This window comes from Grampus griseus (genome assembly GCF_964374135.1).
Source record: "Grampus griseus genome assembly, chromosome: Y".
Classification (NCBI taxonomy): Eukaryota; Metazoa; Chordata; class Mammalia; order Artiodactyla; family Delphinidae; genus Grampus; species Grampus griseus.
Genome location: NC_139016.1, coordinates 15,432,532 through 15,454,654, shown reverse-complemented (window position 1 = coordinate 15,454,654; position 22,123 = coordinate 15,432,532). Strand labels below are relative to the sequence as shown.

The 22,123-nt window shown below is 36.3% G+C and overlaps 1 protein-coding gene across 6 annotated transcripts in view; it reads left to right on the top strand.

Moving 5' to 3' along the window:
- Positions 1-347: 347 nt before the first annotated feature.
- The window catches only part of LOC309817716 (eukaryotic translation initiation factor 2 subunit 3-like), a 44,651-nt gene continuing 22,875 nt past the window's right edge, over positions 348-22,123 (top strand). For all 6 annotated transcript variants that reach the window (XM_082646977.1, XM_082646982.1, XM_082646980.1 and 3 more), the window contains exons 1-11: positions 348-486; positions 1,082-1,145; positions 2,374-2,501; positions 2,592-2,713; positions 9,864-9,958; positions 12,067-12,225; positions 13,138-13,272; positions 15,053-15,147; positions 15,408-15,552; positions 16,522-16,691; positions 18,247-18,419. In XM_082646977.1, the coding sequence (XP_082503103.1) occupies positions 418-486; positions 1,082-1,145; positions 2,374-2,501; positions 2,592-2,713; positions 9,864-9,958; positions 12,067-12,225; positions 13,138-13,272; positions 15,053-15,147; positions 15,408-15,552; positions 16,522-16,691; positions 18,247-18,419 (1,355 nt within the window). In that variant the 5' untranslated portion in view covers positions 348-417. The remainder of the gene's footprint in view (positions 487-1,081; positions 1,146-2,373; positions 2,502-2,591; positions 2,714-9,863; positions 9,959-12,066; positions 12,226-13,137; positions 13,273-15,052; positions 15,148-15,407; positions 15,553-16,521; positions 16,692-18,246; positions 18,420-22,123) is intronic.

Here is a 22,123-nt window from a genome sequence, read left to right as displayed (position 1 = left end):
TACGCCACTCTTACATGCAAACTAAGATCCCCTGACCCTGGGAAACCCTTCGGGCCATCCACAAGTAAAAACGGAAACGGCCGCTCCCTTGCCAGCAGGAGCCTGGGTTGCATCACCCACCCAACAAAGGTCCTTTTATGGGGCTGCCCTTAGCATTGCCTGCACAAATATCCAAAAGGTTTGCTACGAATACATCCCTAAACTTTGCCTCTCGTTTTGTCGTCAGCTTTCCTGCAGGTAAGGTGTAAAGTCAGGCGAAATAAGTTCACGCAGCGACCTCTCTGGAGCATCGATCATCCTCCTCTCTCCGGCGTGCGACCTAGTCGACCCTCCAGCCTCCGCAGCTGCGCCCCCGCACAAGAGGGCATGCGAACGGTCAGGCAGTCCTCTGGATGACTTACTTCTTCTCCCGGCAAGATGGCGGGGGGCGAGGCTTGTGTGACTTCGGGACAGCCACATCTTTCTCGCCAGGATCTCGCCACATTGGTAAGGCTTCCCTGTAGGTGGATTGGAGTGAGCTCAGGAGTGGGGATGACCTGGCCTCCGGGAGGCGTTGAGTCATGGCAATACCTGGCTGTCGGTAGCCTGGGTTAGGAAGGAGACGCGAGCCCGGGCTTTCTCAGGAGCGCTCCAGCAGGGCTGCGACTTGGGCATGGGGGTGTAAATGAGGTCGTGGGACCTGGAAACCCCGAAGGTTTCGGCTGGAAAGTCATAGTTTTAAGTGCCATTAAGGTATTTTCCTCTGAAGATCTGGAAAAAGAGTGTGTTAGCATCTTTAATTATAGGAAGGAACTGTTTACATTGTCCTTGGTGTTAATTCTCCTAAAGTTTGGGACTCCGGCCTTCCAGATCTTCTAGAGTTAGTGAAAATAATAGTCTCTTTTGTAAGTCTAAAGGCCTTTTAGGACTTATTAGCCCCAAGATTATGACTCTGGAATAAAGAATGCCTTAACAAGAAAGATATTTTTTGGAAAGCAGTGGAGCGTTGAGTAGATGGTGGCAAGCTGTAGATACAGAACGTGAAATCTAATTTCTGGTTTGTCTTTTGTTAGGTAGCTTAAACTAAAATGTTTCATTGCAGGACGTTGCCAGGTTGACTCCACTCTCGCAGGAAGTTATCAGCAGACAAGCCACAATTAATATAGGTAAGCATAAATTATTGCATAGAGTGTTACCTTTCTGGAGGACTGACTTGGTTGTTTTTCCATGATGATTTTTGATTTCTTCACTTTCCGTTAACTGAATTATAGGAGGATTCGGATATATAAGGAATAGATTTCGGCTCTTATGAGCAAGCGCCTGCTCGATTTCTTGGGAAACACAGTATTCTCCATTAGAATGGGAAGGCATAGATACACATAGAGGTATATGCATGTGTAGCAGAAGGTTAAAGAAGAGGTGAAAATGCTTTTTGTACAGGATTATTTTAAGAACAGTGCCCTTAACAGGGCCTGAAAAGTTTTATTTGATATCTAATCTATTATTAGAATAATCTTTTATTTATATTATTAGTTGACACTTTTGTAATTTTGAAGAGAACTTAATTGAGTATAAACCTCAGATATTTTAGCATCTGTATTGGCACTAAAACCTATTAAGTCTTATCTACAGTTATGAAAAAATTGTAAAACGTTATATCATTCTTAACATGTATTTAATTCTTGTAATTAAACTGATGTTGTTTTCTAATTTTCATGGATTCCTTCTCTTTTTTTCCCCCCGCTATGGGATTTTCATGTATGTTTACCTCAATCAAAATACTGGCGGTCTTCCCTGGTGGCGCAGTGGTTGAGAGCCCGCCTGCCAATGCAGGGGACGTGGGTTCGTGCCCCAGACCGGGAAGATCCCACATGCCGCGGAGCGGCTAGGCCTGTGAGCCATGGCCGCTGAGCCTACGCGTCTGGAGCCTGTGCTCCGCAACGGGAGAGGCCACAACAGTGAGAGGCCCGTGTACAACACACACACACACACACACACACACACACACACACACACACACACACACACACACACACACACACACACACACACACACACACACACTGGCAAGTTTCTAATTATACAAAATTTTGTGTGTTTTTCAGTGAATGTTTATTTCAAGTGAACTATTCTTTTTGAGAGTAATAAGTTGAGTAGCTTATGTTACACTAAGTATGGTTTTTAAATAAAGTTTTCAGGTACATGGAAAGTTATTTTTGGTCATGTTTCAGAAAAAGTTTTGTGTTGAAAAGAATACATGGAGGTGGAAAATGAAATCACTGGTGGTTGTAGGTTGAACTATTTACAATGAGTTATGCCTTTTGTTTTTCTAACTTTACTGAAATATTTGGTGTAATGGAATGCATGTAAATTAATTTTATTTGGTCTTTGTAGGTACAATTGGTCATGTTGCCCATGGAAAATCTACTGTTGTAAAAGCTATTTCTGGAGTTCACACTGTCAGATTCAAAAATGAACTAGAAAGAAATATTACAATCAAGCTTGGGTATGCTAATGCCAAGGTACATAGTATACTGTGGAAGGACAAATCATTTTACTTGAATTTTTAGATATGCAAGTGACAAATTCAGTTTTTTCATTGAAACTTTTAGATTTACAAACTTGATGATGGAAGTTGTCCTCGACCAGAATGTTATAGATCTTGTGGAAGTAGTACACCTGATGAGTTTCCTACAGACATTCCAGGGACCAAAGGGAACTTCAAACTCGTCAGGTGATCATTTTTGTGTTAAACACACTTTTTTGTCTTGTGCTCATGGAACAAATTAATTGAGAATGTAAACAGTGATTCAAACCTAAGCTTGATACAGATGCATTTTTGCCAAAACATTTTCTAGCTAAGAAATTTACAGTTTACAGTAGTCACTAATTACTTTTTTAAGAGTTCGTTGTTATGCACTTAAAGCTAGAAAAATAAATTGAGAGGCCAGTTAGTTAAATCTAAGCTAAAATATGTACATGTGGGTTCTATAAAGAATTACCAGAATAAAATAATTACGTTTAGTGGGGTGTTTTTTTTTCCCAGGCTTCCTTTGTTTCTTTTTCTTCAGAGGAGACCAAAGACTTTCTTAATTATGTCTTTTTAATACTTTTGTCTGTCTCTATCCGTTTTTGGAATGTTTTTGTGTGTCTTAATTCCTCAGAACCCTGACGTCCACCAACCAACACATGTAGGTATTAGAATTACCCAAAGAAGTTTTAGATCATAAGGACGTGAATATTCAATTTTTGAAAATGGTAACAGTTTTGAAAGCATAGTTATTTTTGTTCGTTGGACTGCCCTGAATTAGGCTGGCAATTTCACTTAGTCTTTCAAGACACTAGGAACCCTTGAGCAAACTTCTTTTTTGAATGACAATTTTCATTCTCATAACACAAATGTGGTTTCTTTAATGTTTTATTGTTTGTTTGTTTAAACAATTTGTTTTGCTTCACATGACTACAGTTTTACGCTTTCTATGAAAACATCAAAAATCTCTTAAACTTTTTTCATACAAATTTTAAAAACTAAAATTACTCAAAATCTATATGCTTCTATGTTGCTGAATTTTTTTTTTATTAAGATCAGGCTAGACCTAAAATTATTAATCATTGCAAATGTAACACTTTCTTTCATTTTCCAGCAGCTCTGCTCCATGTTTTCATTTTTAATTTTGAAATAATTATAGTATAACAGGAGGTTGGAAAGATAACATAGAGGACCTACATGTCTTTAACTCATTTTGCCCTACTAGTTAATAGTACTACATCAAACTACAGTATAACATCAAAACAAAGAAATAACTGTTGATATAAAGTATGTATATGCATCTACCTTATTTTGTCACATTTCCATTCCTGTAACCACCAGTACTTTCTGGATAACAGATATTACACAAAGATCGCTCCATTTTCCCCCACTATTCTTAATGCCTGGGAAATACTAATTGTTATCTTAACTGTAATTTTCTTATTTCAGAAATGTCGTATACATTAAATACAATATATTGCTTTTTGAAACTGACTTTTCCACTCATTACAATATTTTTGAGAGCTGTCCAGGTTTTTGAGCATGTCCGTAGTTCATTCTCTTTTTTTTTTTTAATAGACTTTTTTAGAGAGTTTTAGATTGAAATCAGTATTGAGCAGAAGGTACAGAAGATTTCTCATCCTCAGTGTGCAAACATAGCCTACCTCATTTTCAGCATTCCCTACCAGAGTGGTATATTTTTTACAGTTGATTCACCTGTTTTGACAAATCATTATGATCTAGAGTCCATGGTCTACGTATGGTTTACTCTTGATGTTTTACATGCTGTGCATTTGCAAAAGTTTTTGACACGTATTCATTGTTATACTGTGATACAGAGTGGTTTTGCTGCCCTAAAAATCCTCTGTATCCTGTGTATTCATCTTTCCCTCCTTCGTAACCCCTGGCAACTACTGATTTTTTTAATTGTCTGCATAGTTTTCCCTTTTCCAGAATAGTAAATAGTTGGAAACATGCAGTATTTAGCTTTTTTAGATTGGCTTCTTTTACTTAATAGTATGCCTTTATTTTCCATATCAATTTGTAACTGGTAACTCGTTTCTTTATACCACTGAACAATATTTTGTTCCCTGGGTATATCACAGCGTATGTATCCATTCACCTACAAAAGGACATCTTGGTTGCTTTTAAGTTTTGACAGTTATGAATAAAGCTGCTGTAAATCTGCATGCAGGTTTTTTTTGTATGTGGACATAGGTTTTCAACTGATTTGAGTAAATAAATACTAAGAAGTGTATTTGTTGGTGCAGATGGTAAAAGGATGTTTGATTTTGTGAGAAAGCACCAAACTCTTTCAAAATGGTTGTCCTATTTTGCATTCCGTCTAACGAATGAGAGTTGCTGTTTTTCCACATTTTGCAGCATTTGATGGTGTCAGTATTAGGAATTTAAGCCATTCAAACAGTTTTTTATGTGTTTATTTTTTTAATTTGTATTTCTCTGATGACGTGATGTGCAGTGTCTTTTCATGTGCTTAATTTCTGTCTGTATATCTTTAGTGGGGTTAAGTCTGTTCAGGTCTTGAACACATTTTTTAACCTGTTCCTTATTTTGAGTTTTAAGGGTTATTTGTGTATTTTAGGTACTAGTTTGTTGTCAGATATGTCTTTTGCAAATATTTTCTCCCAGTTTGCTTGTCTTTTCATTCTCTCTTTTTTTTTTTTTTTTGTGGTGCACGAGCCTCTCACTGTTGTGGCCTCTCCCGTTGCGGAGCACACGCGCAGGCTCAGCGGCCATGGCTCATGGGCGCAGCCACTCCGTGGCATGTGGGATCCTCCCAGACCGGGGCAAAAACCCGTGTCCCCTGCATCGGCAGGCGGGCTCTCAACCACTGTGCTACCAGGGAAGCCCCTTTTCATTGTTTTGACAGTGTTTTCACAGAGCAGAAATTTCCTTTCCTTTTTTTTTTTTTTTTTAATTTTTTTTGGCCACACCTTGCGGCATATGGGATCTTAGTTCCTTAACCAGGAATTGAACCCACACTCCCTGCGTTGGAAGCGCAGAGTCTTAACCACTGGACCACAAGGGAATTCCCAGAAATTTCAAATTTTGAGATGCCCAGTTTATCAGTTCTTTTTTTTTGTGGTTTGGTATTGTGCCTGAAAAGTGATCACCTTATTCAAGGTTATCTGTGTTTTCTCATATGTTATTTTCTAAGAGTTTTATAGTTTTGTGATCCTTTTGAACTCATTTTTCTACCAGGCACAAGGTCTCTGCCTAGATGCATTTTTTTGCATGTAAATGTCCAGTTGGTAAAGCACCATTTGTTGAAAAGACTGTCTTTGCCCTTGTTCCATTTTGAGAGATCAGTTAACTCTATTAATGTGGATCTGTTTATTGGGTCTCTGTTCTGTTCCATTAATATGTTTAACTGTTTTTCAGATACTGCAGTTTCTTGATGACTGTACCTTTATACTAAGTCTTGAAGTGGCCTAGTGTCCTCTAACTTTGTTATTGTTGTTCAGTACTGTGTTGGCTCTTCTGAGACTTTCACCTCTGCATATAAACTTTAGAATCAGTTTATTGATATCCACAAAATGATTGACTGGGATTTTAATGGGGATTGCATTGAATCTGTAGATCAGTTTGAAAAGAACTGACATCTTGACAATGTAGAGTCTTCCTACCTATTAACATGTGATATCTGTCTTTTTATTTAGTTCTTTGGCTTCATTCATCAGAATTTTGTAGTTTTCGTCATATAGATCTTATACATATTTTCTCAGATTTATACCTAAGTATTTTATTTTTGGGGATGCTAATGTAAATGATTTGTGTTTTTAATTTCAAATTCCACTTGTTCATTGCTGCTATTTAGGAAAGTGATTAACTTTTATATATTAACCTCAAATCTGTAGTCTTACCATAATTGCTTATTAGTTTCAGGAGTTTTTTTTGTCGCCTTTAACAATGTCATCTGCAAACAAAGGCAGTTTTATTTCTTCATTTCTAATCTGTATACCTTTTATTTCCTTTTCTTTTGTTTTTATTATACAAGCTGGGACTTCCATTACTGTGTTCAAAAGCATTGGTAGGGGCTTCCCTGGTGGTGCAGTAGTTGAGAGGCTGCCTGCCGATGCAGGGGACACGGCTTCGTGCCCCGGTCTGGGAAGATCCCACATGCCACGGAGCGGCTAGGCCCGTGAGCCATGGCTGCTGAGCCTGTGCATCCGGAACCTGTGCTCCGCAGCGGGAGAGGCCACAACAGTTAGAGGCCCATGTACCGCAAAAAAAAAAAAAAAAGCATTGGTAAAAGGGACATTTTTGCTTTTTCCTGATCTTAGTGGAGAGCATTGCGTTTCTCACCATTAAGTATGACATCAGCTATAGGGCTTTTGTAGATACTCATTATCAGCTTGAGGAGGTTACCCTTTGTTCCTAATTTGGTGAGAGTTCATGAATGGGAGTTGAAGTTTGTCAGATACTTTTCCTGCATTTGTTTATTTGATTATGTGATTTTTCTTTAACCCGTTGATGTGATGGCTTACATTAATTGATTTTCAGGTATTGAATCAGCCTTGTATACCTGAGTTAAAACCCACTTGGTTGTGGCATGTAATTCTTTTATCCATTGTTGGATTAGATTTGCTAATATTTTGTTGAAGATTTTTACATTTATGTTCATGAGAGATATTTTCCATTAGTTTTCCTTTCTTGTAATGGCTTTGTCTGGTTTAGGTATTGGGTTAAAGCTTGCCTCATAGAATTAGAAAGTGTTTCATCTGCTTCTATCCTCTAAAGAGCAAGTAGGGTATTGGTGTAATATCTTCCTTAAATGTTTGGTAGAATTCACCCAGTGAACCCATTTAGGCCTGGTGTTTTCTGCTTGGGGAGGTTATTAATTGTTGATTGAACTTCTGTAATTGATATAAACCTATTCAAATTGCTCAAGTTGATATACAGGTTTAATGCAATCCCTATCAAAATCCTAGCAAGGTTTTTTTTTTGCATAGATAAAATTATTTTAAGAAAAGATAATTAAAGGTTACAGATTGGAAAGAGAAAAAATCTTGCTTCATAAGCAGGGTTGCAGGATACCAGGTCAGCACACAAAAGTTGATTATATTTCTGTGTACCAGCAATGGACGTACACACAGCAAAATCTAAACTGCTGTACTTAAGTCTCAAAAAGATGAAATACTTAGATGGAAGACACTATCTCTTTAGAGGATAGAAGCAGAGGAAGTCTATGAGGAAAGCTTTACCCTATACCAAAAGCAGAAAAAGGCATTACAAGAAAGGAAAGCTATGGGAAAATATCTCTCATGAACATACATGCAAAAATCTGTGAAAATTACGAAGTCAAAGAAAATCTAAATAGATACACTCTGTTCGCACATTGGAAACTCCAGAGAATAAAATGCTAATTCTGTTTAAACTGATATACAGGTTTAATACAAATTTTATCAAAGTGCCAGCAAGGGCTGGCTGATTAAAAGAGCTGAACTGCATGAATTTTCTAATTCCCATTATTTCTCCTTAATATGTTACTTCTCCACTTTTTATTTCCTTTCACTCACTAAGTCATTTGAGAGTTATGGCTTTGCAGGTAGTTGTAGTGTGTGTGTAAGGGAATATACATGTGTAGAGTTTTGATTAGTTTAACAGTCCACTGATGAAAAGAACATGTTAGAGCAATGTAAAGTAATCTACTTGAAAATAATTGTATATATTACCTAACTCCTAGTGTAGGGCTGGTTCCAGCAAGTAACAAGCAAGTTTTACAATTTTAATGTTTTGGCTTTTTTAATTCATCTTAATTATAGCTTTGTATGTTACTCTTATTTAATGTAACTGCTATTTTATTGATTTCTTCTGTATTTCCCTTTTGGATTTTGTAAAACAGAAGTTTAAGACCACAAGTTAGAAGAAATGTCACATATTTCAAACACAAATAGATGGGGCTTCAAAAGATTTGTATTCTGTGCTTGAACTTGAATGGCCTTAAATCTGTTTCAGCTTTAACAATAGAATTTTACTTGGGCAATAATTGCCCATTCTGGTGTAACTTATGTGACTCCAGTGCTTAACAGCTGCTGTTGAAGCTAGTATTCTTATTCAGTTCTGTAGTGTTAGAATACCTTTTGTTGTTGAAGATGTGAATGAAGTGTGCATGTGCATAGACTGTTGAATTCACTTTTGTGCCATTTTTGTAAATACAGTAGTTTTGCACAAAAACAAAAAAAGTTCCAGCAAGGTTTATTGTTGGTGTATATAAAGTTATTTTAAAATTTATTTGGAGAGATGAAATTAAATAGCTACAATTTTGGTAAAGTTAGAAAATAGAAAGAGTTAGTCTGCCTGACTTCAAAGTGTATCTAGCTGCAGTAATCAAGACTATGTATTGCTGGTGAAGGGAGACACAGATCAGTGGAACAGAGTTAGAAAACCCAGATATGGACCAACTCCAATATGTCCCAACTGATTTTTGACTAAGGTGCAGAAGCAGTTCAGCAGAGGAGAACAGGCTTTTCAACAAACAGGTGATGGAACAATTAAAAATAATTCTAGTTTTAAACCTAATGCCTTGCATTCAAAATGTACATTTTCTTTTGATGTTTGTGTGTACTCATACATTTTGAGTGCATACTCGAAATATAGACACATTTGAGTATTAAATGGATCAGATAAAACCATAAAAACTTCTAGAAGAAAATGTAGGTAAAATTTTTTGGACAAGGGACTTGCTCTGATGTTTTTAGATATGGCAAGGTACAGTCCATGAAAAAAATTAGTAAATTGTTGTACATCAAAATTAAAAAGATATTGCTCAGCAAAAGATCTGTTGGAAGGGTCAAAAGACATACTAGTGACCCAGAGATAATATTTGTGAACATGTCCAGAAGGGACTATAACATACAGCTTTCAACTTAACAGATGAAATAAATGATCCCACTAGACAATGGTCTAAAGATTTGGATATTGTATTTGGTAGGCAAATAAACACATTTCTTATAATTCATTGTTTGGCTTTCAAATCAAGAATATTCCCAGTTTATTATTGTTATTAGTTTATTATTCCTATTTATACACTCTATAAAGTCAGTATCTTTTTCACTTTGATTGGATTGGGAGTTATCCCAAGCTTATTACAGCCTTGTCTTTAGGTAAGTTATATCTGCATATAGTTAATTTTATCTGCTTTGGAATGTATCATCAGTCATTTTAATTTCAAACGGGGAGTGTCATTTCAAAATTCTGGAAGCATCATGTTTTGTAGCCACTTTGCAGCAAGGTTAATTTCTTTCAAAGTGATCCAACTTTTAGAAGTCTGCGACTTGCATGTTTAAATGCTAGTTGATCTTAAAGCTGATTGTTATTTCTTGATTACTAGACATGTTTCCTTTGTTGACTGTCCTGGCCATGATATTTTGATGGCTACTATGCTGAATGGTGCAGCAGTGATGGATGCAGCTCTTCTGTTAATAGGTAAATAACATCAGAATTGGTTTGACAAATTAGTGTGGAGCCGATCCAGTGTGGAATATTTAAAGGAGAAGAAGGGTCTCTAGTGACCATAAATGAGAATAAACTGGTCATCCAAATTAGTATCCATGCCTGCTTGCCAGCAATCATGAAATACTAAGCAAGTTAAACTGGGGCTTATATCTGGTGAAATTCTTGAGTAGTGAGGGAAAAAAATATATTTGTAAGACAGCAATGCATTTTCTTACTATCTTAGAATTTTTAATATAGTAATATGAGGGGGTGGGGAGAAGGGTATTTTTCAAATATCTTTGAGCGCTCCACTGCAATATTGACATAATGGTGTTTTTTAGATGCACATTCATGTGAAATGCTGAAATCAAGAGGTGTGTGAAGGTTTTCAGAGCTGGGAAGTTTTTTGTGCTTTCTCTGTGAGCTGTCAAGAGATTTTATTACTGGAGATTACATGAATTTTAGGGTCAAGTGTAAAGTTAGAGAGCACTGTCTCCACCCAAGACCGCTTTTGTTTCTGACACCCAATTGCAAATTCAGGGACTCCTGTAAATCATCCTTAAAATTTGATAATTTATTAGACTTAAAAAACTCACTGAAAGGTGTTTTACTCACAATTACAGTTTATTATAGGGAAAGGTGCAAAATTAAGGTCAGCCAAAGGAAGAGACACAAAGGGCAGAGGCTAGGAGGGTTACAAACATGAAACTTCCATTGTACTCTGTGTGGAGGCAGAGATTACTCTCTTGGTGTCATTATGTGACATTACATGTGAAATATTGCCAACAAGGAAGCTCACCTCAGTTTTGGTGTTCAGAGTTTTTATTGAGGTTCCATTACATACATATGAGTGATTGATTGCCCATGTGGTTGATTTTAATCTTCAAATCAGCAGAGACCTCATGTCTTCAATCCCCATGGTTGGTGTTTCTGGCATGGCCAGCCTGTTTAAGGCTATCAAGTGTAGCAGCCTCTCTCTTAAGATTTGATGTAGTCTGCTCCTGCCCTGAATAAGGACACTTCTATCAGAGATGACATGGCTTATCTTCAAGAAGCCCAAAGGCAAGAACTAGACGTCTTTTGGGGCAAGGCCAAATGCTTTGTTTTATAAGGCTATGCTTTTTAACAAGCATTCAGAATGGGTTTGGAACAAGGAGATGGGAGATGATCACTGGGGTATTAGACAAAACATAGTACTTTATAATACGTTGTTATTTTTGCAGGTAGTGTTTTTCCCTTTTGTTAAAATGAATAACTGTGTTTGTTGTCTATTGCTATGTAACAGTGTACCTCAAAATGTAGTAAGTAGAAAAACAAACATTTAATCACTATTTCTGTGGCTCAGGAGTTTTGCTGTCTCGGCTCAGGGTCTCATGAAGTTATAGCCATCTGTCAGCAGAATGCAGACTTGTTACCTCAAGACTTGTCTGGTGCTGGAGAGTACACTTTTTAAAGTTCAGTCATGCCTTGGTTTCTCCTCACATGGGCCTCCATAAGCTTCCCATCTGTCCTAGTGATGGATCTTTGTTTGAGAGAAACAAAGAACTTCCAGGTTGGAAGCCAGGGTCTTTGTAACCTACTTTGAGAAGTGACGTTCCATCTCTTTTGCAGTGTTCTCTTCATTAGATGTAGGTCATTAGATCCATCCCACATTTAAAGGGAAAGATTTCACAAGGGTGTGAATGTCAGACATGGGGATCATTGAGCCATTTTTGTGGTTGTCTACATTTGTGGTTGGTTAATTATTGTTCATAAGACTACATTAAGCAACTTTTCTACTCTTAACTATTCTGAAGCCAGAATATCCCAAAGACTACACAGAACCAGAGGGGCATGTGTTATGCCTGAGTAAAAAGCCTTTAGTGCAGTCTGAAAGAAGCCAAACTAGCTGATTCCAAGGATTGTGCATAGCACCATGAATAGGAGCCAAAAGACTGGGGAATCCAGGGCAGTCTGTCATTGAATTTAAATGTGCACACAAAGACACTTGGCACTGGTGTCCAGGAATTTGCTTTAAGACATCCAGAAGTCTCTATTAGGTGTGAACTAATTCTTATTACTCATCTTTTTTGTGTTTTAATTCTTCATAATCAACTTAGCTGGTAATGAATCCTGTCCTCAACCTCAGACTTCTGAACACCTGGCTGCCATAGAAATTATGAAACTGAAGCATATTTTGATTCTACAAAACAAAATTGATTTGGTAAAAGAAAGTCAGGCTAAAGAACAGTATGAACAGATCCTTGCATTTGTACAAGGTAAGAAGCTGTAATTAATAAATGCATGAATCAAGTTTTAAGAATTTAATTATCAAAAACGAAGTGAATCTGTGGGTAGGGTACTGAGCCCTCTTTCTCTGTATCACGTAAGATGTTTGTTGCTTTTAGCCAGTTTATAGAAGCAGTGAAATTTGTTTCTGAGTTTGATGTGCTAAAAGTACATATTAGATAGAAAAGAAGTTATATTCTATGAAGGTTACCAGGTGGGCTTTTTTCAAACGGAAAAACGGAAACATTGCTTTTTTTTTTTTTAACTGTATAACAGATTGATTATTATAATAAAAATATGGAGTACTTCACATTTCCATGTCATTCTTGCATTGGAGCCATGTTAATATTGTCTGTATTATTCTAGTTTAGGTATATGTGCTGTCAAAGTGAGCACCAGTCTGATGTTTCTAAAATTCTTTCCCAGTGATAGTAAAATGAATGAAAGTGGCTTTTTTATATATGTTGGTGTGTTTTCAAATTATTTAGACTCTCATTGAGAATCTGTTTCCCAAATTGCAACTGACAATGCTTTCTTTAATCTTTAGTGTCCCTTTCTGTAAAACATATTGTTTTCATTTGGGGCAAGACATGATGCAAATTATTTTTTACATTTGACTTCTCTTTTATTTATTAGATAGGCTGGCTTTATTAGCCAGATTATGTGGTAAAGAAAAGGAAAAGTTGTGTCTATAAAAACTCATTTGGTCCATTCTGTTGACTTCTTGATTGATGTTTAATTAGAGAGAAAAAACAGTCATCTTTCTGAACACGATGATAGCATGGCATATTTTGCTGACATCTGTATATCTATGTCTGGATATCCATGTAATAATCTTTAGTAGTCTATGGGACAAATTCTGTAAAAATGACATTTGGATCTTTCTGAATTTTGTCATATAGGTACAGTAGCAGAAGGAGCTCCTATTATTCCAATTTCTGCTCAGCTGAAATATAATATTGAAGTTGTCTGTGAGTATATCGTTAATAAAATTCCAGTACCTCTAAGAGACTTTACTTCAGAGCCCCGACTTATTGGTAAGGACTTAACCTTTTGGCCTTTAATGGTTGACTCAGTCTTTATGCATTGTTGATTTGCTTTTAAGGACACAGAAGCAATAGTAAATTGAAGTCTTTATGTGCTTTTTTGAATTTTAAAATAGTATTGAGTTTATGAAAACCAAGGACAACATTCCATTTTGAACTCAGTGGAGTGAGTGAAAGTTTATCTATTAAGATAGATTGATTCTAAGATTGTATTGGCAGTGCTACATTGGTTGGGAACAGACTCCTGAATAAAATAGGAACATTAATTTTTTTATTATGTAATTGAGATTAGACTAATACAGTGTTCTTTATGTGGAGATAATGTTTTAGGCAGAAACAGGACATTAGAATTTCTGTACAAATGATTTCACCATACTTCTGGTGAAGATTTTCATGTTCCTTTTACCTTAAGCTTACAGTACCAAAACTGTAATTACATTAAGTTTGTGGTTCTTGCACACAGTTTGTAGAAAACATCAGCCTTTCTGGGCACTCTTCTTGGCCTCCTGTGTGTTTTCTGGAGAGTGTTCTTTTGAGTGATTCTGAAGCACACTCTTTGTTAAGTGTCACTGTTCTTTTTGTAAGTTACATAGTCCTAGAATTATTTTGTAGTTTTAAAACTAAATTTTTATTACGTAAGTTGTAATGTAAAAGTATATAAAAGAATTCAGTCCCACAGCACTGATAACATGTATATTTCCAAACCTCTTTTTGTTCATAAAATCACATAAACATATGTGCATGTGTAGTCTTTTTTTTTTTTAACATTTACTTATTTGGCTGTGCCAGGTCTTACTTGTGGCATGTGGGATCTTCATTGCAGCATGCAGGATCTTTAGCTGTAGCGTGTGGACTCTTAGTTGTGGCACATGTGGGATCTAGTTCCCTGACCAGGGATCAAACCTGGGCCCCCTGCATTGGGAGCACGGAGGCTTAGCCACTGCACCACCAGGGAAGTCCCTGTATAGTCTTTTTTAATGACTAAGATTGTACTCTGGAGATTAATTTCATAGCTAATTCTTTTTGTAATTGTATGTGAGGACCAATGTAATAGTTTGCTAGGGCTACCATAACAAAGTATCACATAATGGGTGGCTTAAACAATAGAAATGTATTTCCTCACAGTTATGGAGGCCAGAAGTCAGACATTAAGGTTCTGGCAGATTTGGTTTCTCCAGAAGCCTCTCCTTTTTGGCTTGCAGAGGGCCACATGATGGTTTTTCTTACATGATTTTTCCTCTTTGTATGTGCATCCCTGGTACCTCTTTGTCCAAATTTCCTGCTTTTATAAGGACACCGGTCAGATTGGTTAGGGGCCCTCACTGATCTCATTTTACCTGAATTACCTCTTTAAACACCCTGTCTGCAAATAGAGTCAGATTCTGAGGTACTGAGTCCAAGGGTTAGGGCTTCAGCATGAATTGTGGGGAAGGAGGCCATAATTCAGCCCAGAACAGTCATCCCTTCACTTAACTGTATACATAAAGAGTATTTATTTGTCTTTTCTTTTGTAACAGTCACATTAGACTCCAAAAGATAGATAAAGCTTAAACATGTCACTTAACTGATCAAGTTATTTTCATTTTTCCAATAGTTAAGAGCACAGTAAGCATTGGAATAATGATATTTCCCCACAAACTCAACTCTGAAGTGTAGATCTTAATTGGCTACTTTTTGTAAAAAAAAAAATAGTAAGTTAACTTAAACATCTAATTTAAATAACATGATGAGCCTTATGGTTTCTTTCCTTTCTTCCTTATCCCCTTCCCAGTTATTAGGTCCTTTGATGTCAACAAACCTGGCTGTGAAGTTGATGACCTTAAAGGTGGTGTGGCTGGTGGTAGTATTTTAAAAGGAGTATTAAAGGTGAACTTGATTTTGAACTCTTGTTATCTAGAGGGGAAAAAATGGTAAAAACAAAATCTCAAAATTAACTTTAAAAACACTTATTGTTTTGTTTCCTGTTTTATGTTTTAAGTATGTCTTTAAAGCATATATATCTTCTAGGTAATTGCTAGATAATTTAGTGGTTATTGTGTTTGGCAATCTACCAGTGAGGACTCTTAACCATGTAAATGGTAACTGTGTTGCCCCACATATTTTGATTACTCACTTGCATGTTTCAGGTGGGCCAGGAGATAGAAGTCAGACCTGGTATTGTTTCCAAAGATAGTGAAGGAAAACTCATGTGCAAACCAATCTTTTCCAAAATTGTATCACTTTTCGCGGAACACAATGATCTTCAGTATGCTGCTCCAGGGGGTCTTATTGGTAAGGATTTCACTTACATTCTTTTGATAGTGGCTATTCATGTCACTTTGTGTGAAATGGATTATCTGAGAGTCTGTATCTCTGATTAGATATTTTAACTGAATATGAAGGAGTGGATGGGAGGTATACATGTAGTTGAATTGTTGATTATCATTATAAAATGATTTTTTATGTTTGTTGAAAAATACTTTTAGGGAATTCCTTGGCGGTCCAGTGGTTAGGACTGAATGCTTTCACTGCTGTGGTCCTGGGTTCAATCCCCAGTTGGGGAACTAAGTCCCACAAGTCGTGCGTTGCCACAGGGTGGGGTGGGGAAAAGGGGATACTTTTATATATAAAGAATACATTTTAGTTTCATGAATAAGTTCAGTAACCAGATTTTTATGATTTAATATTGAATATATTATTATACTCTTTTATTTACACTGTTCTTGGTTGCTTTTTATGTAAATTTTTACAAATGGAAGGTTGCCTATAAATTTGCCTGTTTTCTGTATATGATGTGGGTGCAGTTTTTTGTTTGGTTGGTGTTTTTGTTTGTTTAGGAATAGGGACATTCAGAGAACATTTTCTTGTAACTTTTTATTGCATCAATGTACAAACATAACTTGAAGTAAACATATAAACTTTGTACTTTTCAATCTTTATTAAAACAATATCTTATTAAATGAAATTTCTTTTGAGGTAAGCAGATATCTCATTTACCTTTATAATTTTTTTCTTTATAATTTAAATCAAGAAGATTTTTTTTAGTCTTGAATTTCTAGCAACACTTTTTCCCATTCTTATATTTTTAGATAAAGCAGGGATTTTAATTAGGAATTTATGGGATTTTGGTTACGTAGCTGTTACATGGTATGAGTTAACAGGGTTACAATATGTAGAGACTTGTTGTACTGGTTTGACTAACTTTACAAACATTTTAAGAAAAAACAAGTTGGAATATGTAATGTTTATATCATGTATTAGGAGTTGGAACAAAAATTGACCCCACTTTGTGCCGGGCTGACAGAATGGTGGGGCAGGTGCTTGGTGCAGTTGGTGCTTTACCTGAGATCTTCACAGAATTGGAAATTTCCTATTTCCTACTTAGACGACTTCTTGGTGTACGCACAGAAGGAGACAAAAAAGCAGCAAAGGTAAATGAGACAAAGTATGATGTTTCAACCAGTTTTGTTTCATTGTCTTACACAGTGGAATTACAAACAAAGAAAAGGTGTATAATCTGGAAGTTTCTTTGTAGCAACCAGCCATAAACCAAGCCAGAGTTTTGTTTTGTTTTTTAATGGAAAAAAGTGTTTGTGGCACATATTACAAAGACTTAATATTTCTAGAATACACTTGACTTCTTTTTAAAAAGTAAGATTTTGTTGGCAAAGATACACAGAAATAAGCACTTTAACCTTTTTTGAGAAAGTATAAATTTGTAATGTATTTAAGTGTGCAAACAGTGTCCCAGCAGTTTCATTTCAGAGTTATTTTAAACAGCAGTAGGAAAATGACATTTTAAAAGGAATCAGATCCATAATACATGTTTTGACATTAAAATATCTGATGATATAATAAGCTTAGGGAGAGAAACAGGTGGCAAAAGAGTGATATAGAATTCTTACATTAACTTTTTAACACTGGGCTTTTTCTAGTAACTAAGTCTTCTTTGTATCTCTTTCTTGCTATCAGATTCTATTCTCCACATTTTCTTTAGGCCTTAGGATTGGTTGATGGGTTGCTTAAAATTTTTACCTTTGTTTCTTGAAAGATTGAGTATCAATCCGTACAGTACTCAAAATTCTGTATGTATGATTGTAAAGTCCTTTTTATGTTAGGAAAAAACAATGGTCATGTGAAAGGAATTGTTCTGGATGTGAATTAAGTGCTTATAAAATTTACATGTCAATTTTTTGGAGTTCCTTTAATATTTATATTTCTTACCCTCTGACTTAATGAAACTTGAAGCCCTTAAAAACACTGGTCTGAATTTTGACATGAGACTGTAAGTATAGACAACAGCAGTAGGCAGTGTAACAGTTAATAATTACGGTAGTAGGTGTTATCCAGTTTTATAGCGGCCAGGAAGTTTAAGTACCGAGTTAACATTACATGAATGGAATTAGGCCTTCAGAACCCACTAAACTATGTGTTTTGTTATTATCTTGCTGCACTTTTCAAGAAATATTGAACTTCTTTTTTCTTTTTTTATTTAAATTAATTAATTAATTTGGTTGCACCGGGTCTTAGTTGTAGCAGCTGGGCTCCTTAGTTGCACCACTTGGGCTCCTTAGTTGTGATATGTGAACTCTTAGTTACGGCATGCATGTGAGATCTAGTTTCCTGACCAGGGATGAAACCTGGGCCTCCTGCATTAGGAGCGGGGAGTCTTATCCATTGCGCCACCAGGGAAGTCCCTGTACATTCTTTTTGCTGCAAGTCTCTTCAAAATTTTAAGAGTTTCATTGACTGATCTATGCTATACTAAGTAGCTTAGAATTAGACCTTGTGTATATTCAGTAAATGCCAAATAACTAACATTTTGTTTTGTTTGGACACATATATAGTTCAAATCCCATTATAATGTAATTTGTGCAGAATTTTTTTCCTTCATAGTTTATTTCTAGCAGTATTTGGTAAATTCTCACTTCATTTTGGAAAGCCGTTCCTTTATTTAAGGATTTTTTTCTTAATTTATTTCCCTAGGTGCAAAAGCTGTCTAAGAATGAAGTGCTTATGGTGAACATAGGATCCCTTTCAACAGGAGGAAGAGTTAGTGCAGTAAAGGCTGATTTGGGTAAAATAGTTCTCACTAATCCTGTGTGCACAGAAGTGGGAGAAAAAATAGCCCTTAGCCGAAGAGTTGAGAAACACTGGCGGTAAGTTTGTCAACTTGTCCACCTTTCATTCAAGAGCAACGGCACATTTTCTTCTGGTATATTAGTTCTTAATGATGTATAGACACGCACAAACACATTTGTCCTTGAATTCAGTGGTTCTCATGGCTTTAATTCTCAGGTGTGTATTTGGATCACTAAAATCTATATTTCCAGCACTGATTTATAAAGTTGCAGTTCACTTTTTTACTCCAGGTATTGCAACTGGCTTTCCTTTAATCTCAGACAGAATCTATATAAAATCAAACAATTCCGAATTAATATTTCCATTTTCTTTGACTTTTTATATATGTACACCATTCATATTATTACATGTGCACATACATAAGCATACACCTTAGTTTTTATGAACCACTGAGTAGGTTGCATAACCTAGAGTTATTAATATTTCAGTGTGTATCTCCTAAGAGTAAGGATATTCTCTTGTACAGCTAGTTCAAGACTTTTAATGTTGACAAAATACAAAAACCTGAACTCCTCATTCCAGTTTTGTCATCTGTCTCACCATTGTACTTCATTGAATTTTTCTTGCTTCACCCCAGGATCACATATTTCATTTCCTTTTCATGTTCCTATAGTCTCTCTAATATGGAACTTTTTTAAACGTTTTTGTCTGAACATGAATTGACATTTGAACAATACAAGCCAGTTAATTCATAGAATCTTCCTCAATTTGAATTTGATATTTTGTCTTATTAGATTCAGGTTATTTATTATAAACCAAAATGCTATATAGTTTGTGCTGTGTCTTTATCAGGAATCTCAAGGGCACAGAATATCTGGCTGCACCTAGATGGTGAGGTTAATTTTGTTCATACAGTCAAGACATCTGATTTTTCTTTTGTAAAGTTTCTCTTTTTATGCTTGCACTAATGAAGTCTATGATGAGAACCCTTAAGACTGCAAATAGCCTGCTTCTCATCAAATTGCCTACCCCTTTGCCACTTGATTTTTCTTGCTTGAATTGTGCTTTGTTCTGGGGATAGCATAACTCTGTGGTGCTTCTCTACATTTATCATTTGCCATTCCTCTTTTCCTGTTTATTTACTTGTTTACAGTGGGTTATGATCCGTTGCTGTTTGTTTCTATTTTGGTGCTCATAACCCACATTGGCTAGTGGGATTCTGTTCCGCTTCATTCTTTTTTTTTTTTTGTGGTACGCGGGCCTCTCACTGCTGTGGCCTCTCCCGTTGCGGAGCACAGGCTCCGGACGCGCAGGCTCAGCGGCCATGGCTCACGGGCCCAGCCGCTCCGCGGCATGTGGGATCCTCCCGGACCAGGGCACAAACCCATGTCGCCTGCATCGGCAGGCGTACTCTGTACTGCTGCGCCACCAGGGAAGCCCTCCGCTTCATTCTTGTGTTCGTTTGTGGGATCTTAGTTCCCCAACCAGAGATTGTATCTGGGCCCAGAGCAGTGAAAGTGCTGAGTCTCAGCCACTGGACCACCAGGAATTCCCTGTTCCTATGTTCTTATGACTTCACCCCACCATTTTTCCTTTGTGTATATTCTATAGATTTGTTGTTCTTGTTGTTGGATTACATATAAAAACTTAAACATTAAAACATTTTATTCAAAACTGCTAACAGCTTAACTTCAGTTACATACAGTACCTTACTCTTTTTAAATATTTATTCATGCACTTAATGCTATTGATGTGACAAATGAATTACATATTTGCATATTGTATTTATCATTACTTCTTACATTTGTGTCATTTAGATTCTGTGCACCAGAATTAAATAATACAGGTTTTTATATTTGTGTATTTCCCTTTACCAAGTGAGCATTATATTTTCATAGGTCTTTGTGTTGCTGTGTATTTTTTCAATTCAACTTGAAGGACTTATTTTAGCATTTCTTTAAAAGCAGATATAGTGATAATGAATCACTCAGCTTTTATCTGTGGAAGTCTTCATTTCTTCATTTTGAAAGCAGTTTTTCAAGATAGTGTCCTTGGTTGGTAGTTTTTTTCTTGTAGCACTTTGAATATATCATGCCACTGTCCTTCAGCCTGCAAGTTACCTGCTAAGAAGTCTACTGATAATCTTAAGGAAGTTCCCTTATATGTACTGACTGTCTTTTCTCTTGCAGTTTTAAAAGTCTCTCATTGTCTTTGACTTGGACAGTTAGATCACAGTGTGCCTTGATACACTTCTCTTTGGGTTATCCTAGTTGGAGGGTTTTGAGCTTCTTATATATATTCATGAACTATTACAGTCATTATTTCTTCAAATAAACTCTCTGCCCCTCTCTTTTTTTTTTGCTACTCCCATAATGCATGTGTTGATTCTCTGGATGTCCCATAAGTACTTCAGTTGCTGTTTACTTTTCTTTGTTTTTTCTTTTGCTTCTCAGACTCAATAATTTCAGATGACCTATCTTCAAGATTTGTTGTCTGTTTGCTGATACTGTTCCAATCTGCTGTTTTATTAATCTGTTGAGTTTTTCAATTGTCCTTGCATTTTTCAGCTTTGGAACTTCTATTTAGTTTTTTTTTCTCTTTATTTTTATAAACTCTCTTTGTTTAAATTCTCTTTTTGTTTGTGTATTTCATTATATTTTTAGGTCTCTATTTCTCCTTTAGCTCTTTGGAAGTATTTAAGACAGTTGTTTTAAAGTCCTTTTCAAGTGGGTCCAAGGCCTATGCATCTTTAGGTTTAGTATCTAGGGATTTATTTTGTTCTCTTGCAGGGGCTTTGTTCATGTTTCCCTGTATCTTTGTATACCTGTGATCTTTTATTTAAAATTGGGCATTTGAAAGGAAGGAAAAGAAGCCATCTCTTACAGTCTTTGAAGACTGAAGGAAAAAATCTTCACTGATCAACCGAGTGTGACTGTTTATTGTCTTCTCAGGCCTTTCTGGGTATGCATCTTCCCTGGAGCTGTGTTCTTTTGTCCAATATTTTCATGTAGACAACTGCTTTATATGTCTTAGTTTCTTCAAGTCTCACCCTTGCTTCTTCTGTGACCTCACTTTACTGTATATCTCTGCTCATAATCCTTTGTTCCCCGGGCACCCTTAGTCCTTCTGAAGGTTTTACTCACCTGGTCTCACACTACCACTTTCTGGAGTCTTCAACCTGATGATGCAACCATGCCACAGCTCTCCAGGTACTCAGAGTCAGACAAGACAGAAACTAGTCCCTTGAGCAACCCCCATACAAACTAGACCTTGGAAAACAAGTTCTGTTCTTTCCCTTCTGTCCCATGGGAGGAACTGGGAATTGGTTGGGTTCCTCTTGGCTATGCTGCACTGGGTGAGCAAAATTACACAAATTTTTTTTCTATCTTGCGTGTGGCTTTTTTTTGTTGTTGGGCGTATGCTTGGCTGCTGCAGATGCACAAAACTACTTTTTCAGAATGTTAATTACTTGGTTCTATAGGAGAACAGATATCTGGAACCTTCAAGTTCCCCATTTTTGCTAACTTTCTTCTTCATTTATATTCTTTAGAATTGTATTTTTTACCCATGTTTAGGTGGGTTTTGTTCTAGAAAGTAAAGTTGTGGTATCAATCCAGTCTGGTTGTTGACTAGAGGGGCCTTTGATCCCTCTGCTATTGAGAGTAATTTGTTTATAGACTACCTATTCTAGTTCTTCACTTCTTTCTCTTATTTCCCTTTAAAGCCATTATGATATGTTGAGATGCTGTGAAAGAGGCATTTTTCAAGGAAAAAAGAATTG